Source organism: Macaca nemestrina, chromosome 16 (assembly GCF_043159975.1).
Source record: "Macaca nemestrina isolate mMacNem1 chromosome 16, mMacNem.hap1, whole genome shotgun sequence".
NCBI classification, from domain to species: Eukaryota; Metazoa; Chordata; class Mammalia; order Primates; family Cercopithecidae; genus Macaca; species Macaca nemestrina.
The window spans coordinates 5,659,575-5,676,036 of record NC_092140.1 but is presented as its reverse complement, the minus strand read 5'-3'; the positions used below and the strand labels follow the sequence as shown (position 1 = coordinate 5,676,036).

Genomic DNA, 16,462 nt, shown 5'->3' with positions numbered 1-16,462 from the left:
CTCCCCGGGCAGCGGCTTCTGCGCATGCTCGGGAGAGCGGGCAGGGTTCCCACTCCGGGAGCGGAGACGGAGGACAGGTTATGTGGGAGCCGGCGGGGGCATTTGCCGGCGACACCCGAGCGGGGGCCGGAAGTGGGGCTACAGCGCACCGCAGGAGCTCCGGGCTAGACCGTGGCGACGGCAGCGGCCCCTGGGCTGGAGGAGGATGATGAGGAGCGACGGAAGCGACGCGGGGGTACGCTGCTGCGCGGCGCCCGGTTTCGTGCCCGCGGCCGACTGCGCAGCCTGTCCGCGAGTCTGAGTAAGTGCGGCTTGGGGACCCCGAGCCCGCGGGGCCCGAGCGCCGGTCCGCGCCTTCTAGGAGGGTCGTGGGGAGCCGCCGGCTCCTCAAGGCAGGCGCGAAACCCTCCCGGGAGGCCGTGGGGGGAGCCCCGGGGCCAGTGCGGCTTCCCGGGGGGGTCGTGAGGGGGCCGAGCGCCGGGGGCTGTGGAGGACCAGCCCGGGGCGCCGTGCCGGTCCGGGCTGCAGCCCTGCCGGCCGCCCCTACTCCGCTCACCCCTCACCAGGGGCAGCAAACTGAAGCCACCTACCTGTTTTTGGAAACTAAGGTGCGCGCATTGCCAGAGGCTCGCCGGGTGTCGTTTTGTAATTGGAACCGAAAACGTATCTTAGTGTTCTGTGTCAATTGCATTTCCAGTAATGTGTACAAACCTGCGATCTTTAAAATCCAACCCTCGTCTCCCCCACAGACATGAAAAGTAAAATAGAATAATTCCAGCTACTAGGTTGGAGAAAGGGAGAGTCCCGATCTAATCACGCCAGTAACAGGTTTAGACCTGTGAATATCAGGGCAGGAAGTTCTGGGGTATTCAGGAAACATCAAAAAAGCACCCCATGCAATCGAAGTCAATTTTGCTGTAGATTTTAGTCAACATTTCAGTAAAATGAATTACTAGTATTACTGCCCAAGGTATCAAAACCAAAAAAAAGTCCATCCCCATTTAACAACTCTTATTTATGTTTACTATGTGATAGTAACTGGATAGAGAGAGATGAGTATATTGGCTTTGTGTGTTGGTATTGGATTTTCACTGATCTCTTTTGATGGGAGAGGGTTCGTGGATCAATACTTATTGGTATGCATGCTTAGGGAAATCACTCGTCTTTGACTAAAATATCAAATTTTATTTTACTGTGTAAGATTTCGTGATTGCCCATTTAGTGTTAACGCCATGATATCCTACCTAAGACATCAGCTGCTCAATTAAATAGTTGTTAATAGAGGCCCACTATGCATCAGGCACTGCTGCATACTAAAAATGTAGGCTTGGATAGGATGAGGTCTCTGTCATCAAGGAACTCACAGCCTGTGTAAGCAGGTTAATTACGCTGTAGTAGTAACTTCTGCCACGTAAGTTTGCACAAACTACAGAATATGGAATGGATGGCAGGAGGGAGTAGGGGTCCAAGGAAAGCTTTTTGAAGGATCTACTACCTGAGTTTGGTTTTAACAGAAAAAGAGTGCATTGCTCTGATTACTTCCTGTGTTCGGATACGGTAGCCTCTAGGGAATCATATCCATTATTTAATCCAGGACTAATAGGACTTCTAGTTGTCCTTACTTTCACATACTCTGCTATAGTAGATAATTAATTTAAATTTTGTCTCATAGAAGTAGCTGCACTTAACACACTGTTACATTTTATCTCAACAGTATTTCAATTTAATCTTTCATCCTCCTTTTACATATGAGGAAATATATATTTAGAGAGGCTAAGTGAGTTGGCAAAACCTACCTATCTATTAACAGACCATGACCCAAAACACTGTCTCCTTTCCATTGCACCACACTGCACTGCCTCCGATTGATAGTTAACTTGGAATGATGAAAGCAAGCCAGGTACCTACAGGTAGCTCTTGGCACACTGCCCTCTTCTTGGGCACATCAAAGGCCTCTTGGCATGTGAATAAGAGGGTTTACTAACCAAATTGCCTTGGGCTAACAATATAACTTAGTGATAGGTGCAGGAAGCTGTTGGACTAACATTTTCCCATGATCTGTCCTCATAACTTATCTCAGGGGAATCTATTTCTGTTTCTCTGTTCAATGTATTACTCAGATTTTGAAATCTTTCTAATCCTTGTTTAGTTGCGTCAGGAAAGTCTTAAGACCTTTAAACAGCCTTTTTTTGTGTGTGTGTAGACTTAAAAAACGCTCCAGTTCTTCTAATGAAGATAGTTTTCCTCAAATGACAGATTTTGTAATCCATTATTACATTTTATGTTTCTATTTCACACGGTGTTAACTTCTACAACAGTGCATTCTGCTGAAATCCCTTGCAAAGATGTAGTATTTCCAGTACATGGACTACAGGCATTGATGAGCTAGCCTGAGAATCTCGATACTTCTAGTAAGGCTTCTAGTTGTACTTACTTTCACATACTTAATGTTGCATAACACTGGTTTTATACAAAACAAATATTCTGAGTTTCATCCATCTAGTTTATAGGTAAAGTTTTAGAACATTGCCCATTTATAAATTGGAAACTTTGTGAATTTCATTATCAGTCTAACATCACTACAGTTTTAGGCTTGTGGATTTTTTTTAAACATTTCAGATATTTATAATCTCAGAACAAATTGTGGTTGGCTTCCATAGTAACAATAATCTCTCATTTTACTTCTGCCAGAGTTGACTCTATTTGCCAAGATTTTCAAGCACGAAAAAGCTACTAAGTTGCTGCCTGGTATAATTTTTGAGCTATTTGCTCATACAGATTTAAATCCTAGTTAAAAATGCTGTCTGAACTATCCAGATATTATCCAGCATCTCCATAGGCAGTTACTGTTCATTTGTCCCGTAGGACTATCAATACACACTTTTTCATTATTGATGGCATGTGGGTAACCATTAGGGAAATAGATAATTCATTCTGTGGTGTCTCCAACACCTTGATAGCAGCTATTTGTGTTTCCATTTTAGCTGTGCAGCTGGCATGGTTTCTTAACTTCCCAATGCTTAACAGAAGAGGAGAGAGATTGATGTAACAATACTGAATCTGAGTTCCACATTACTTCACATGTGATTGGAAGCTGTGATTCACCCAGAGTCATTAATGAGCACCATGGGGTGTGGGGTCCTCATTCTCTGCTGGGATGTGGATGTTGGCATTGACACATGAACTCGCTTTCCACTTTTTACAGTTTTCACTTGAACCTGCACATTGTTCTTTCCACTTGTAGGCATCTTTTTTTTTTTTAATGTATAAACTGTTTTTATTTTTAAACACGCTGTTCCCAAAATTATCAATTTAGGATGGACTTAAAGACCTTTAAAGAAGTAATAGTACATTTATGACTTAGGACTTTTTAATTGTATTTGAAATCGTTTAGCCTTTTGCCAAATTGTTTTTGGGAAATTCATTGTAATTCACCTATGGGTAATGCACTTTTTTGTATTTTTAAAAGACCATTTGCTAGTGGCAGAATCCGTAACTCGATATACAACATGCAATACAATGTACACTTTTTTTTTTTGAGACGGAGTCTCACTGCGTCACCCAGGTTGGAGTGTAGTGGCACGATCTCAGCTTGCTGCAACCCCGACTCCTGGGGTCAAGTGATTCTCGTGCCTCAGTCTCCCTAGTAGCTGGGATTACAGGCACGTGCCACCATGCCCGGCTAATTTTTTGTAATTTTTAGTAAAGACAGTGTTTTACCATGTTGCCCGTACTAGTCTCAAACTGCTGGGCTTAGTCGGTCCACCTGCCTTGGCTTCCTAAAGCGCTAGGATTACACGCATGAGCCACACGCCTGGCCCAATGTACACTTTTTAATTAAAAGTAATTAAAATAACTAGAATTTAATTTGTAGAGCAGTTCTGACCTTCATTAAAATATAATTTTTATTGTAAAATGTTATCTATGATATAGTAGATTTTGTCTAGTTTACTCTCCTACTGACCTTACGGCAATAATTAAAATGTATTACTATACTTTTGAATTCAGTTCTTGATATATTTAAGTTTTTATTTACTTTTAATTTTTGGAGAAAATATTACTGGGTAAAAACCTTAAATATATTTACGTATGTTATAATGCAGAAAGGGTTTAGATAAATGTAATATATCTTTCTTAATTTGAAGAGGGCAAGTCTTGGGGCATAAGGCAATAAAGTTATATGGTTAAATAGTGTGGAACAGTGGTTCTCAAGCTTTTTGGTCTCAGACCCCTTTACATTTTAGAAATGTAAAGATCCCAAAGATTTTTTTTTGTATGTATGTGGATTATATAGATATTTATTGTGTTAGAAATTAAACCTGGAAATTTAATAAAGTGTATACATTAAAACTGGAAGTTTTAATTCATTTAAAAATAGCAGTAGTAAGTTCATTACATACTCACATAAATAAAATTTTATATAAAACAATTTTAATTACAAAAAGTAGAGGTGTGGGATTATATTTTTGTAATTTAATTTCTGCCTCATAGAAGGCAGGCGGATTATTGGGCTCTTTAAGTGAAACATGAAGGAAGTGAGGCTCACACAAATTTGTCGTTGTAAAGGGAAGAGTATTGTAATAGAGAACTGTGGATACTCTTTGGTGTGACTGACTCCATCACTCAACAGGAGGCACTTCCTTAGAGGTCAGTTACATCATGCCATCTGAAACCTACATCAGAGAAATTTTTGTCCCTTGTTACATCAAAATCTATTGATTTGTAGTGAATTTTTTACTCATGTTTGCTTGATTTTGTGACACCATTCACTGGTCATTTGGAATATATTGGTTTATTGAGTTATGCAGATTCTTCCCAATATTAATAGATTACCACAGTGCCAGCAAAAAGGTCTTTTAAGTGTCGCGGAGCTATTGGCAACCTCATTCATTTTCTAGTAAATATCTGCCAAACCTCTAAGTCTAAACAGCCATAGTTTGTCAGTTGTCTTTTTAAATAAAAATGTTGTCACCTGAACAAAGCAGCTAGTTCAGCTCACAATTCAAATGTATTTCAATACATAGCACAAAATGCTTTATGTGCACTTCCAATTTTGTCACCCATTTATCACACAATGTGTTAAAAAGATGTGTACTTGTTAGTTGAGATAAAATAATTTTTACTACTTCTTTGACATTCTTAAGTGAACTGGATTATTCCCTCATTTACTGTGAGCTCATGGTGGTAAAGAATACAGTGACTCCAACATGTGAGGCCACTACCTTGATTCTTGTAAAGTCACCAGCAATTTTCCCCATCATTGCTTATGCACCAGTAGTGCACACGTCAAACAGTGAGAAAGGTAAATGACATTTTAGTATTATTATGAGCATAATATTGATCTTGTGGACCCCATTAGAGGGTCTTGGGGACTCTCAGGTTTCTGACCACCTTTTGAGAACCACTGGCATAGAAAGATCTCAGATTTAATAGAACCCTCAAAGTTCATCCAGTTTAACAGCTCTAAATTCCTCTATGCTATCCTTGCCAAGTATTTATTTAGATTATGCTGAATAGTTGCAGTTTCTGTGAATAATTGTGCTAAATGAATAAAAATAAGTGTCACAGACAGCTGTTTGATGGAAAGTAAAAGAGATTCTTAGTTCTGGAGTTATGCTTTGTCCTGCTTTTAAAACATTGCGTAAGTTTCACTTGGTTTCTCTAAGTAATCAACCTTGATGAAATCCAGAGACTACTAAAATTATGTTGTGAAGGAAAGATATAGCTAAGGTTTTGATTTTCCTTTGCTGTTTGTAAGGACAATTGTCATTTTTCTTTGATTTTTTTTTGTCTGCTCTATAATTAAATGAACTTATGTTAGATGTATGTAGTTATCTATATCCATATCTGTCTCCTGAGTAGCTCAAGAGTTGCTTGAACATTACTGAGTAGATCACAAGCTACTTGAGAGCAAGGGCTGTATAGTATACTAGGATGCATTGGAATCTGATGACCATCTCTTCTGGAAGAGGCTGGGAAATCAACTATAGGCCTGCTTCAGTGGTGCATGCTGGATTTTATAGCTTCCCTGGGAGCCTGCAGTGATATTCTGAGGACTCATTCCATTCATGGTGGGCATGACTTCAATATTGATCTCTTTTTTTAAAGCATCAGTTTATAAAATAATTATTTAAATTAAATAATTTTCCTTAAAAATGGAACCGTTTGTGATCCTCCAGGTACCTGTATGAACACAGGAGATGATTAGTAGACATCAGATAAGCGTGGCCATCACTCATGCCATTAGCTGACTTACCATTCAGCTAACACTGTTAGCCAGCAAGGTGGTGTGAGAGCGTTACAGTTCTAGACTGCTCTTATTTTTAGTCTCAAATTGTTTATTATATACCCATAATGGACTTAAATTTAGAGACAGTAAGTAGGGAGCACTAGAGGTGACTACAACAAGCCAATTAGGACCGTAAATCCTCAAGGTGAGCACCATATCTTAAACTGCCTCAGATGATCAAACTACTTATGTAGTATAGCAGGATGTCACTAATACGACAAAACCATTCTTTTAAAAGGAAAACAATCATATCTAATTTATACCGTACATGATAATAAAGATTAGTCATACTTTCAGTAGATTATTTTTTGAGACACACTCACTAATGTCAATGTGACACTTCAAACCACTTCATTTAGAAAGCACAAAAGTTATTTCTAAGGTTGATTTTTTTTTCATTCAAATACAAGACTGGTACAGGTTATAATAAACTGTAACACTTAAATCTTAGCTACATATCCTGGGTTTTTTAAAAATACATTTGTTTACACATCATGCTTTTTTGTGTGCATAATTAGCATAAAGCCTGCAAAACGTTGGGAAGGGAGCAGGATACGTTTAGTTTTGGATAAGTTTGAAATATCAGTGAAGCATCAGGTACATGAGGAACAGGTAAGTTAAGATTGTAGATGAAGAGTAGACTTGTAGATTGGGAATAATTCATACACAGGTGTGATAATTGGAGCCATGAAAAGGAATGAAATCAGTGAGGGAAAGAACATAATAACATAAAAGAGTGGAGAAGACCTTGGAAAATGTCTGCTTTTCGGGGTATAGGGCAGAGAGAAACAGCAATTTGGGTATAGAGGAGAAGCCAACAGCAGATGACACTTTGGGGGTCTGGTGTTGCAGTGTGGATTGAGAAAAATCCACTAGATTTATTTTAAAGTGAAGTTTGCATTTTATGAGAGATCATTATGAGAACTCAGCAAGTTCTCAGATAGTAAATGGTTAAGGAGTTACTGGGGGTGATTAAAACCACAGATTGGTGGGTTTTGGAAATGTTTGACATGTAATACCAGATCTGATAACACAGCAAACAGAAAATTGAGTAATGGGACTGTCATGTATTCATTTAAGATGTAGACACAAGGTTAAAAATACATACAATAATGATGTAAAAGAAGACTGGAAGATGAGAAGTTATTGATTATCTACATTTCTGTATTCTACGTAGAACAGATCTGATGGGCTCTCCCACTCAGCAGCCGTTCTAATTGATATAAGTTTGAGTGTATTACATGCATCCTTTTTTCTGATTTTTATGATGCTAAGATCTCAGCAAATGGATTTCACATGCAGAAGAACCTGACAAATAATACGTCTCTTCCGAAGACACATTTTATAAGTGTTTTACCACATAGGACATACTTGATTGCCTCACTCATTCTTCATGACTAGTAGCAGTGGTCTTGGGGTCAGCTGGACATTGATGCTTACAAGACCCAGTAGACCGTAGTGAACCGTACTATGCATCAGCCTCTCTGCTTTTTTGAAAACCCAACATGTCAGTGTTAGGTATATTGTTCCCAGATGATAGCTCAGGTCTAGTGGAAAATGACACAAGTGTGGGAGTGAGCGCCACCCCGGCTTAGCTGCTTCATGCTCCACAGGAAACAGTGTCTTTTTGTAACAGCATATGAGTATAGCATCCAGGACTAAGCAAATGGCAAGCCAATTACAAGTCATATTCGATTCAGAAAAGCCCCTGTTTATACTTCCCACTGGGCATGTTTAGCCCTGCTCACTGTCCTCTCAATCCAGATGTAGCTCATCAGTAGGAGCCATTTTTACTACACTGTTGCTTAGAAACACAACTGATATCCTACCTTTATCAGGTTTCCAGGGAAACAGTGCAGGAAGGTTAAGGAGAGGTCATTTTTTATCTGAAGAGGGAGAAAGGTTTTGTTAACCCTTTACTCACACTAATTTATTGACAAAATAAATAGAAAACATAATGCTGGCTGTAGGATCCATGCAGTCAACTTTAATTATTAGAGGCAGTGTTTGTTTTTAGTGACTGTCATAACATCTGGGTATGAAGTTGTTTTTACATCTCAGCAGATGGTGCATGGTAATTGTGCTTTGCTGATACTTTTCAGCAAATTCAGTAAATTAAAAATCCTTCCTGATATTGTTCACTTGTCCTGATTCCTTTAAGATCATCTTTGAGATGGAAATATCATACAGACTAGGGAACAGAGATTATTAGCAAGCGGGGTTAGGTAAAAATAAGGCAATCTGTGAGTGGAGTTCTTACTCTAAACCACCAATGTAAGAATATCTTAAAGAGAAAACACACCCATACCCACGCACTCCACCACCCCAGAGCAATTTTTATTAACCTGTTCTTAACAATGACTTCCATTTGATATTACTCAAGATGAATTGACTTTTATTCTGACTTCTGTAGTCCAAGAATTCATTGTAAGATTATGATTGTTTATCACAAAACAGTTTAGTTAATGTGACTTTTCAGGAATGTTTTGTGGCAAACTGTAAGTTTATCCCTTATTATTCCTAGCCAGTAAAAGACCCAAACAAATATGCCCCTTTTTCTGATGTTGTTTTAAACATATATGCCCACTGCTAAGAATACTTTTATTTTTTAAAATAAATTTAATAATTTGTATATGTAATTAGATTATTTAAAAAATGTTTTAGTCATAAGTATATGTAAAGTGCTGTACTAGACATTAGAGATACAATAGTGAAAAAAGAGAAATACACTTCCTAGCATTATAAATTTTAATTCAGTATTGTTTGCTAAAATTAGATGTTAGAGGCTACTAAAACGCAAATAACTTTTCAAAGTTCATAAGTTGAACATTTATGTAAATTGATACAAATGTAAATGTAAAATTCACATTTTAAATTATGCTTTATTCATATATTTGGAGCTATTTTATCTGGTTTTATAATAATTTTTTAAGTAAGAACTAATTTGAGCAGAACACATTAAGAAAGTAGAGCCAGAAATAGTAGTCACAAAAGCAAATACAGTTAACGTGTCTATAACATTTATGAATGATCTTATTATTAATCTTACTTGATACTAATGACCAGCCTTATAGGTAAGCATTTAAAAAACTCTCATTCTACTGAAAAGGCAGTTGAGACGAGATAGGTGATAAGTAGTTATTCAGGGAGGATATGATACTGTAATAAAACTTGCTACCACTGGGTGGCAGTGTTGATTTCTGGGAAATCAGAGAAAAATGGTTTATGTTCAAAAAGGTTCAGTTCATTTGAATAATAATTCAAATGTAATATGTAACAAACCTGCACGTTATGCACATGTACCCTAGAACTTAAAGTATAATGATAATAATAAATAAATAAATTTTAAAATAATAATAATAATTCAAATGTAAAAGTCTATGTTTAGTGAAATAATAGTAAAAAATCAAATTTGTTAAATCATCCAACTCATTATTTGTATAATCAGTCTATAACTTCTTTATAGCAGTTCGGTTAGTGAGAAAGAAGGAAATGTATTTTAAAAAATTCAGTAAATAAGCATAAGTAGATGAATAGTATATAAGAAAATTTGTAACATACCTCAATTCTTTTGCCTTTTTAAGACAACATGTATAAACCTTTTGAAAACAAAAATTCTCTTTTAATAGTTTTTCTTTACTTTCTTTGTATCAGTTACATATTTTAGTAATCTTTTTAAAAATTGTTCTCCAATGAGTCATTTTACTTTATTTATCTCTGGTTCTCAGAGGATTTCTGTGTATTTGTTTCACACTGAACCCTCAAGTATTTATTGCCTTATCAATACATTTTAGCAATCTATTGACCCCAGGATGTGAAACTTCAATAAAGAGTATATAAAAGATACTGCCAATCTCATGACACTAGGAATATGATATTTATTTTTAATTAGATATGAAAGATAAATCATTAATCATTTTCTTAAAAATAATACAACATTAGAATCTAGTGTTTAAGTAGATTATTTAAGTTTAGTATTAAAACTTCGAGGTAAAGGGGGGATACTTTTATTCTTTCTTTCCCTAGTTGTTTTTTTAAATTTTGTTTTGTTTTGCCCAACGCCTTATCCTAGTTTCTTTAGTTTTTGCTACAGTATATGAAAAAAATTGACAAAGTATATTAGATTGGTCTTGCTATGTTAGAATTTCTGAACTGCCTCTTCAGTTCAATTTGCCCTGGACATACCTAACCTAACAGTAAATGTACCACTTGTTTGCCTCCCAGCTCATCTACATTGAGAGCCAGATGATGGCCAGTCTACTTATGCCCCTGAGCTTGTTTTCTCATTTAAAAAAAAAAAAAATGACACTATTGCATCAACTTTTTTGGGGGTCAAATCAGTGAAAACATATAAATGAAGGTAGCTGGCCGTAAATAAGCACTTTTTAAAAATAAATTAATTTGAAGAATACTAGTGTTTCATAAATAGGACAGTGGAGGAATATGGTAAAACATATGAGAACAGAAAGGACAAGGGAAATTACAGCAGCTACTTTTGTGGATGGACTATACCTATTACCATATTTAACAATTACATGTGGCCTAGTACCATAGTTTATTATATTATTGATTTTTAAAAAATAATAGATACATGTTGAATTATTAATATTCTCCCTCTCTCTCTCTAGGATACTTACAGAGAGCTACAATGGAAAAGTCCTGGATGCTGTGGAACTTTGTTGAAAGATGGCTAATAGCCTTGGCTTCATGGTCTTGGGCTCTCTGCCGTATTTCTCTTTTACCTTTAATAGTGACTTTTCATCTGTATGGAGGCATTATCTTACTTTTGTTAATATTCATATCAATCGCAGGTATTCTGTATAAATTCCAGGATGTATTGCTTTATTTTCCAGAACAGCCATCCTCTTCACGTCTTTATGTTCCCATGCCCACTGGCATTCCACATGAAAATATTTTCATCAGAACCAAAGATGGAATACGTCTGAATCTTATTTTGATACGATACACTGGAGACAATTCACCCTATTCCCCAACTATAATTTATTTTCATGGGAATGCAGGCAACATAGGTCACAGGTTGCCAAATGCATTACTTATGTTGGTTAACCTCAAAGTTAACCTTTTGCTGGTTGATTATCGAGGATATGGAAAAAGTGAAGGAGAAGCAAGTGAAGAAGGACTCTACTTAGATTCTGAAGCTGTGTTAGACTATGTGATGACTAGACCTGACCTTGATAAAACAAAAATTTTTCTTTTTGGTCGTTCCTTGGGTGGAGCAGTGGCTATTCATTTGGCTTCTGAAAATTCACATAGGATTTCAGCCATTATGGTGGAGAACACATTTTTAAGCATACCACATATGGCCAGCACTTTATTTTCATTCTTTCCAATGCGTTACCTTCCTTTATGGTGCTACAAAAATAAATTTTTGTCCTACAGAAAAATCTCTCAGTGTAGAATGCCTTCTCTTTTCATCTCTGGACTCTCAGATCAATTAATTCCTCCAGTAATGATGAAACAACTTTATGAACTCTCCCCATCTCGGACTAAGAGATTAGCCATTTTTCCAGATGGGACTCACAATGATACATGGCAGTGCCAAGGCTATTTCACTGCACTGGAACAGTTCATCAAAGAAGTCGTAAAGAGCCATTCTCCTGAAGAAATGGCAAAAACTTCATCAAATGTAACAATTATATAATGTTTCCCTTTTTGATTATTGCATTGTATTTTGATTTGTGCAGAATGATAAAGAATGTTCCTTTTAGAAGTGTGTTATGTCTGTACTGTCTGAAGAGTGACATTAAACTTTGAAAGGACTTCACTGCTCCTTTATGATATTCCAAATAGTTTTTTACATTTGAAAAACTATAATTCTTGGGATTATTTCATACATTTTCATCAAAACTTTCAATGTGGTTATGTATTCATATCTTTAGTTTAATATGTCAGTATATTAGATATTGTTCAAAAGTTTCTTGTTGCTAAAGTGGTGTAATCTGTTACACAGATGAATAGCTAGATGTGGAAAGAGATATGTAAACAAGAAACCTTTGGGTATTATTTCTTAAGTAAATATTGGGACAATCATGGTAAGCAAACTTAGTTCTGTAACTGCATTTTTCACCTTAAAAGTTAAATGAAATGCATGATGGTATTTTATTCCTTGAATTATGCAATGCAGCATTTTACATGTAAATAGCACTGGTCATATACTGATGTATATGGTTATCTGGGTTATATCTATTTTTATGTAAACTCTATTTTGTTTTTGGCAAGAAGTGAAATTGAGACCTGTGTGCAGGTCGCCATTGAATTTTGCTCTGGTGAATGCTGAGATCCAGCTTTTTCTTACAAATAAATGGGACCCTGTTTTCCAATATAAATGTACCGTGTTTTTGTTAGGTACAGTCTGGATCATGGCATGTAGAAATAGAAATTTAGAATTTTACTGCAGCTTTGATGTGCATATTTCAACTTTTTAACATTTGTAACTTTGGTGGCAAAGAGAATTTTAGCTTCTATCGATTTTGTAAGTCTTCAGCTGAACCACTCATAGCAGTCATAATGAAGATTAGCACTAGTTAGAATTAAATGAGGAAGTCTTTTATCTTTACAGGATTGTACATACTACTTTTAAAAAATTCTCACATTTGATTTTAAGTCCCAGTACCTAGTTATATCTATCCTATCAAAGGCAAGATATCATTTATTGAACTTCTTGAAAATAAAAGTTACACAATCCAACAACAACAACAATAAAAAACAATGTTCTTGGTTTAATGTTGTGAAATAGAACTCCTACAATCAAAAGATAGTTTTAGGAAGTCTTATTTATTTATTTTAAAAGTTTTACATGTAGGAGTGTGGGAATGAAGGAATTCTGGAGCTTTTTGACACAAAACCTATTACCACATTTAGCAGTTAAATAGCTATAGGTGGGAAGTAGGATTTAGATGCATAGAAAAGTAAGAAAATCTTAGAAAAAAGTCCCTTAAAACTTGCAGGATATACCTTAATAAAAATACACGCTCTGAGTCATAATTGTGCCAAGTTATTTCATGCAGTCCTCAAAAATTAGATGTAATTGAGCTTTGTGTAATATTATGTCAGCTTTAACATATAATATTTTGAATATTTTAGCTGTATTTAGTGGCTTTCTGCAAGCAACTAGAACAGAGAAATAATGGGTCAATAATGTTGACCTCAATTTAAAACTTTCAATGGAGATAGGGCTAGAAATACTTTTGCCAAATAGCATTCTTACTCACTTTATGCCAGTGTTTAGAAAAAATAAATTATAGCAAGTATGATTTCTAAGAATAATGTTTTTCTATAAATTATTAATTGTAAAAAGTCTTGCTTTTTAAAACAAGTTGGTAATGCATATCATGGAAGGCATATTTTGTATGTATAAATTCACCACAATTAAAGGCTACTTTTCTTGTCGGTCCTTGCTATGTAGAATGACTATTCTAAATATAAATGTATTAAAAAGAAAATACAACAAAATGTATATTTAGACACGAGCTTACATGGCATACCTTATATTTGTATCATTCTTTAAAGTTTACAAAAAAACACCTTATGTTTTTATGTAATCAGTCATTACACTATGGAGAAATTTATCAGCTTTAGTTCTAAATATGCTGATGAGGTATAAAAGCTGTTTCTTCATCAGTATTTTGCTTTTATGCTGCTTTTTCTTTTTGATATTCCAGGTTTATAAACTATCTTTTTAAATTTTAAGCCAGGACTTCAAAAATTGTAGAGTACTTGTTTGCCGTCCCCTACCTTCATTGTCTTCGTAGGGTTAAGGAGCCTTTCTTTCTGCAGCTAAGGGCAGAGGCTGTGCCTGGGGCTGTACCACATCTTTCTCCACTAGCATCTGTATTTGAGACTGTTTCCTTAGATGAGTAAGAGGTGGAAAACAAACTTAGTATCAGGGTCCATGAAGCCCATGGCATCATTTTTGAAAATATTTCTAGTTTTGTAGCCAAAGCAATTGGTCCTGGTAAAATGAGACTTCTTCAGGAGTCACTCCCTCACTTTGGACCCATAGCTTAGTGAATGGAAGTATATGTACCTATCTTGTTTATTAACTTCTGACTTATTTATGCAAGAGCAGCTATAGGAGTTTACAAAAGAACTCTAAGTTATTAAGTTACTATAAATTTGGGGATCCTAGAGTGATCTTAAATATGGCAAGATACAGCTCATTTAGAATAAAATCTCACATTATTTTAAAGGGAACGATTGGGGGGGAAAAACTGGTGAAAAAAATATTTAAAAGGATCCTAAAAAGAATTCTGCAAAATAAGAGAAAAAATAATTTGTGACACGTAATAGAATACTAGTAGGATAGAAACAACTAGAAAGAAAAGTGTGACACAATTTTTACATTTAGATAGGGAAAATAATGAGATTGGTGAAAGGAAATAGTGCAAAACATTTGGACGCAAAGCATTTCTAACAAAAAGTGGCTGTGGCACTTGACATTGCAACTACCCTGTTACTGCAATGTTTTTGACTGTTAAAATTGATATTTTCATAAAAATGGTGTTCTGAATTTTGCTACAGGGCTGCTGAAATTTATGATTACCTGTAGACACTTGATAATTACATAGATTACAGCTTTGGTAATATGTCACTGGAGTAATTATGCTATAATATCTGTTGAGAATTCATACCATCTGATGCTTACATATTTCTTACATTTGTAAGATTCGGCTTGGTGGGAATAGGTTTGGGGGAATTAAAGAGTGAAGGCCATATTTCATTTTTTGTAAATTATCTTTCAAGCTCAGATAGCTTAAGAGCAGTTTAGATTAAGGAGACCCTTTTCTCCTTGAGGATAGGGATAGGTAAGGTAAACTGTAAAAAGAATGTCACAGAAGTCACTTTTTAATTTAAGTCACGATTGAGATACTGAAATCTTCCACTGATTCTTCTCCTTTCCCTTTTTCCTATTATGTTTGATAATTATATATATTTTTTAAAACTGTGAGAGGAAAAATTAGTCATAAGTAACCCTTTTGGATTATCCACTTAAATTTATGTATTTTCATATTACTCAGGTAAAGATGGAAATGACAGAGCACAGACATTTATTTTTTAAATTGATAGGGTAGAAAATGAAATGTACATCTGTTTATTCTTAATACTATATATATATACACACATCGTTTTAGCAAATTGGAAATAATATATTCATTTGTATGGCAAGACAAATGCAGTCATCTTAATACTAGTCTACACATTTTTGCCAAATGGCACAAATATACCTCCATTTATATTTTGTATCTTAAAATGTAGGTTAAACACAGGAGTATGTATGAGACACTTTTTTACAAAAAGTGCCGTATATACATATGTAACAGGTGAGTGTGTGTTTACCATAATTTATAATGATTTCTGTCAGTACAGCGTATATGGAAAATTCAAGTTGTTTTTAACATATTCAAGTATGTTCAGTATAAAATAAGTTAATCCCATTTCATAATGTAAATCATTTTTGTTATTTGCCATATTTTATTTGAAGTAATAAAATTTTATAACTCAAATTTGAATGTCATAGTACATTGTGTGCTAACCATGGCAAGCAAACATTTACATTTGTTTTTTACAATAAATTTCTTTTAAAATATACTTTCTATTTTTCTGTACTGACATATGCAATAAATTGGTACATTAAAAATTTGACTAATGTCTTCAGATAGTTTGTATTCAGTCTTTTAAAAATTGTTAATCTAGAATTTTATGGTAGGACATTAAAGTTTTCTCAATGGTTATGTAAAATTCCTTAATTTGTACTGAAATTAATGAATTTTATTCTAGTAATGGTATGGATAAAAAATAGAAGTTAGATTTATATTTCATTCCCCAGAGAGTATTATCCTCTTACATTTAATTTAGGCTCATATTAAAACTATACATGAACCACTGGTGAATGACTAATCCCTAATGCATTTCTTTAGTTAATTGAATCTAGGAATGAATACATTTTAACTTCATAATTATTATGTTACCTTCAGATTTCATAAAATGCTTTTTAAAAATATTCTGCTTTTTTTCCCCTCTTGTTTGTATTTTAGTTAATGGTTTTTAATGATCAAAAAGTGGCCTGATACTAAGCCTTTAGGGGCCTATACCTTGCTTTTCCTAACAAGAAATGTGCACGCTTGAATATATCAGAATGAGTTGGATAATAGG

The 16,462-nt window shown here is 35.2% G+C and overlaps 1 protein-coding gene across 1 annotated transcript; it reads left to right on the top strand.

The window, feature by feature from the left end:
• The first annotated feature begins 169 nt into the window (after positions 1-169).
• Positions 170-12,070, top strand: LOC105485321 (abhydrolase domain containing 13). Its single transcript, XM_011747613.2, has 2 exons — positions 170-301; positions 10,918-12,070. The coding sequence occupies exon 2, from the start codon at positions 10,938-10,940 to the stop codon at positions 11,949-11,951; it is 1,014 nt and encodes a 337-aa protein (XP_011745915.1). The 5' UTR covers positions 170-301; positions 10,918-10,937; the 3' UTR covers positions 11,952-12,070.
• The last annotated feature ends 4,392 nt before the right edge of the window (positions 12,071-16,462 follow it).

Excerpts from the sequence above, each read along its gene's own strand:
- LOC105485321 (XM_011747613.2), top strand. The coding sequence starts at position 10,938 with ATGGAAAAGTCCTGGATGCTGTGGAACTTTGTTGAAAGATGGCTAATA.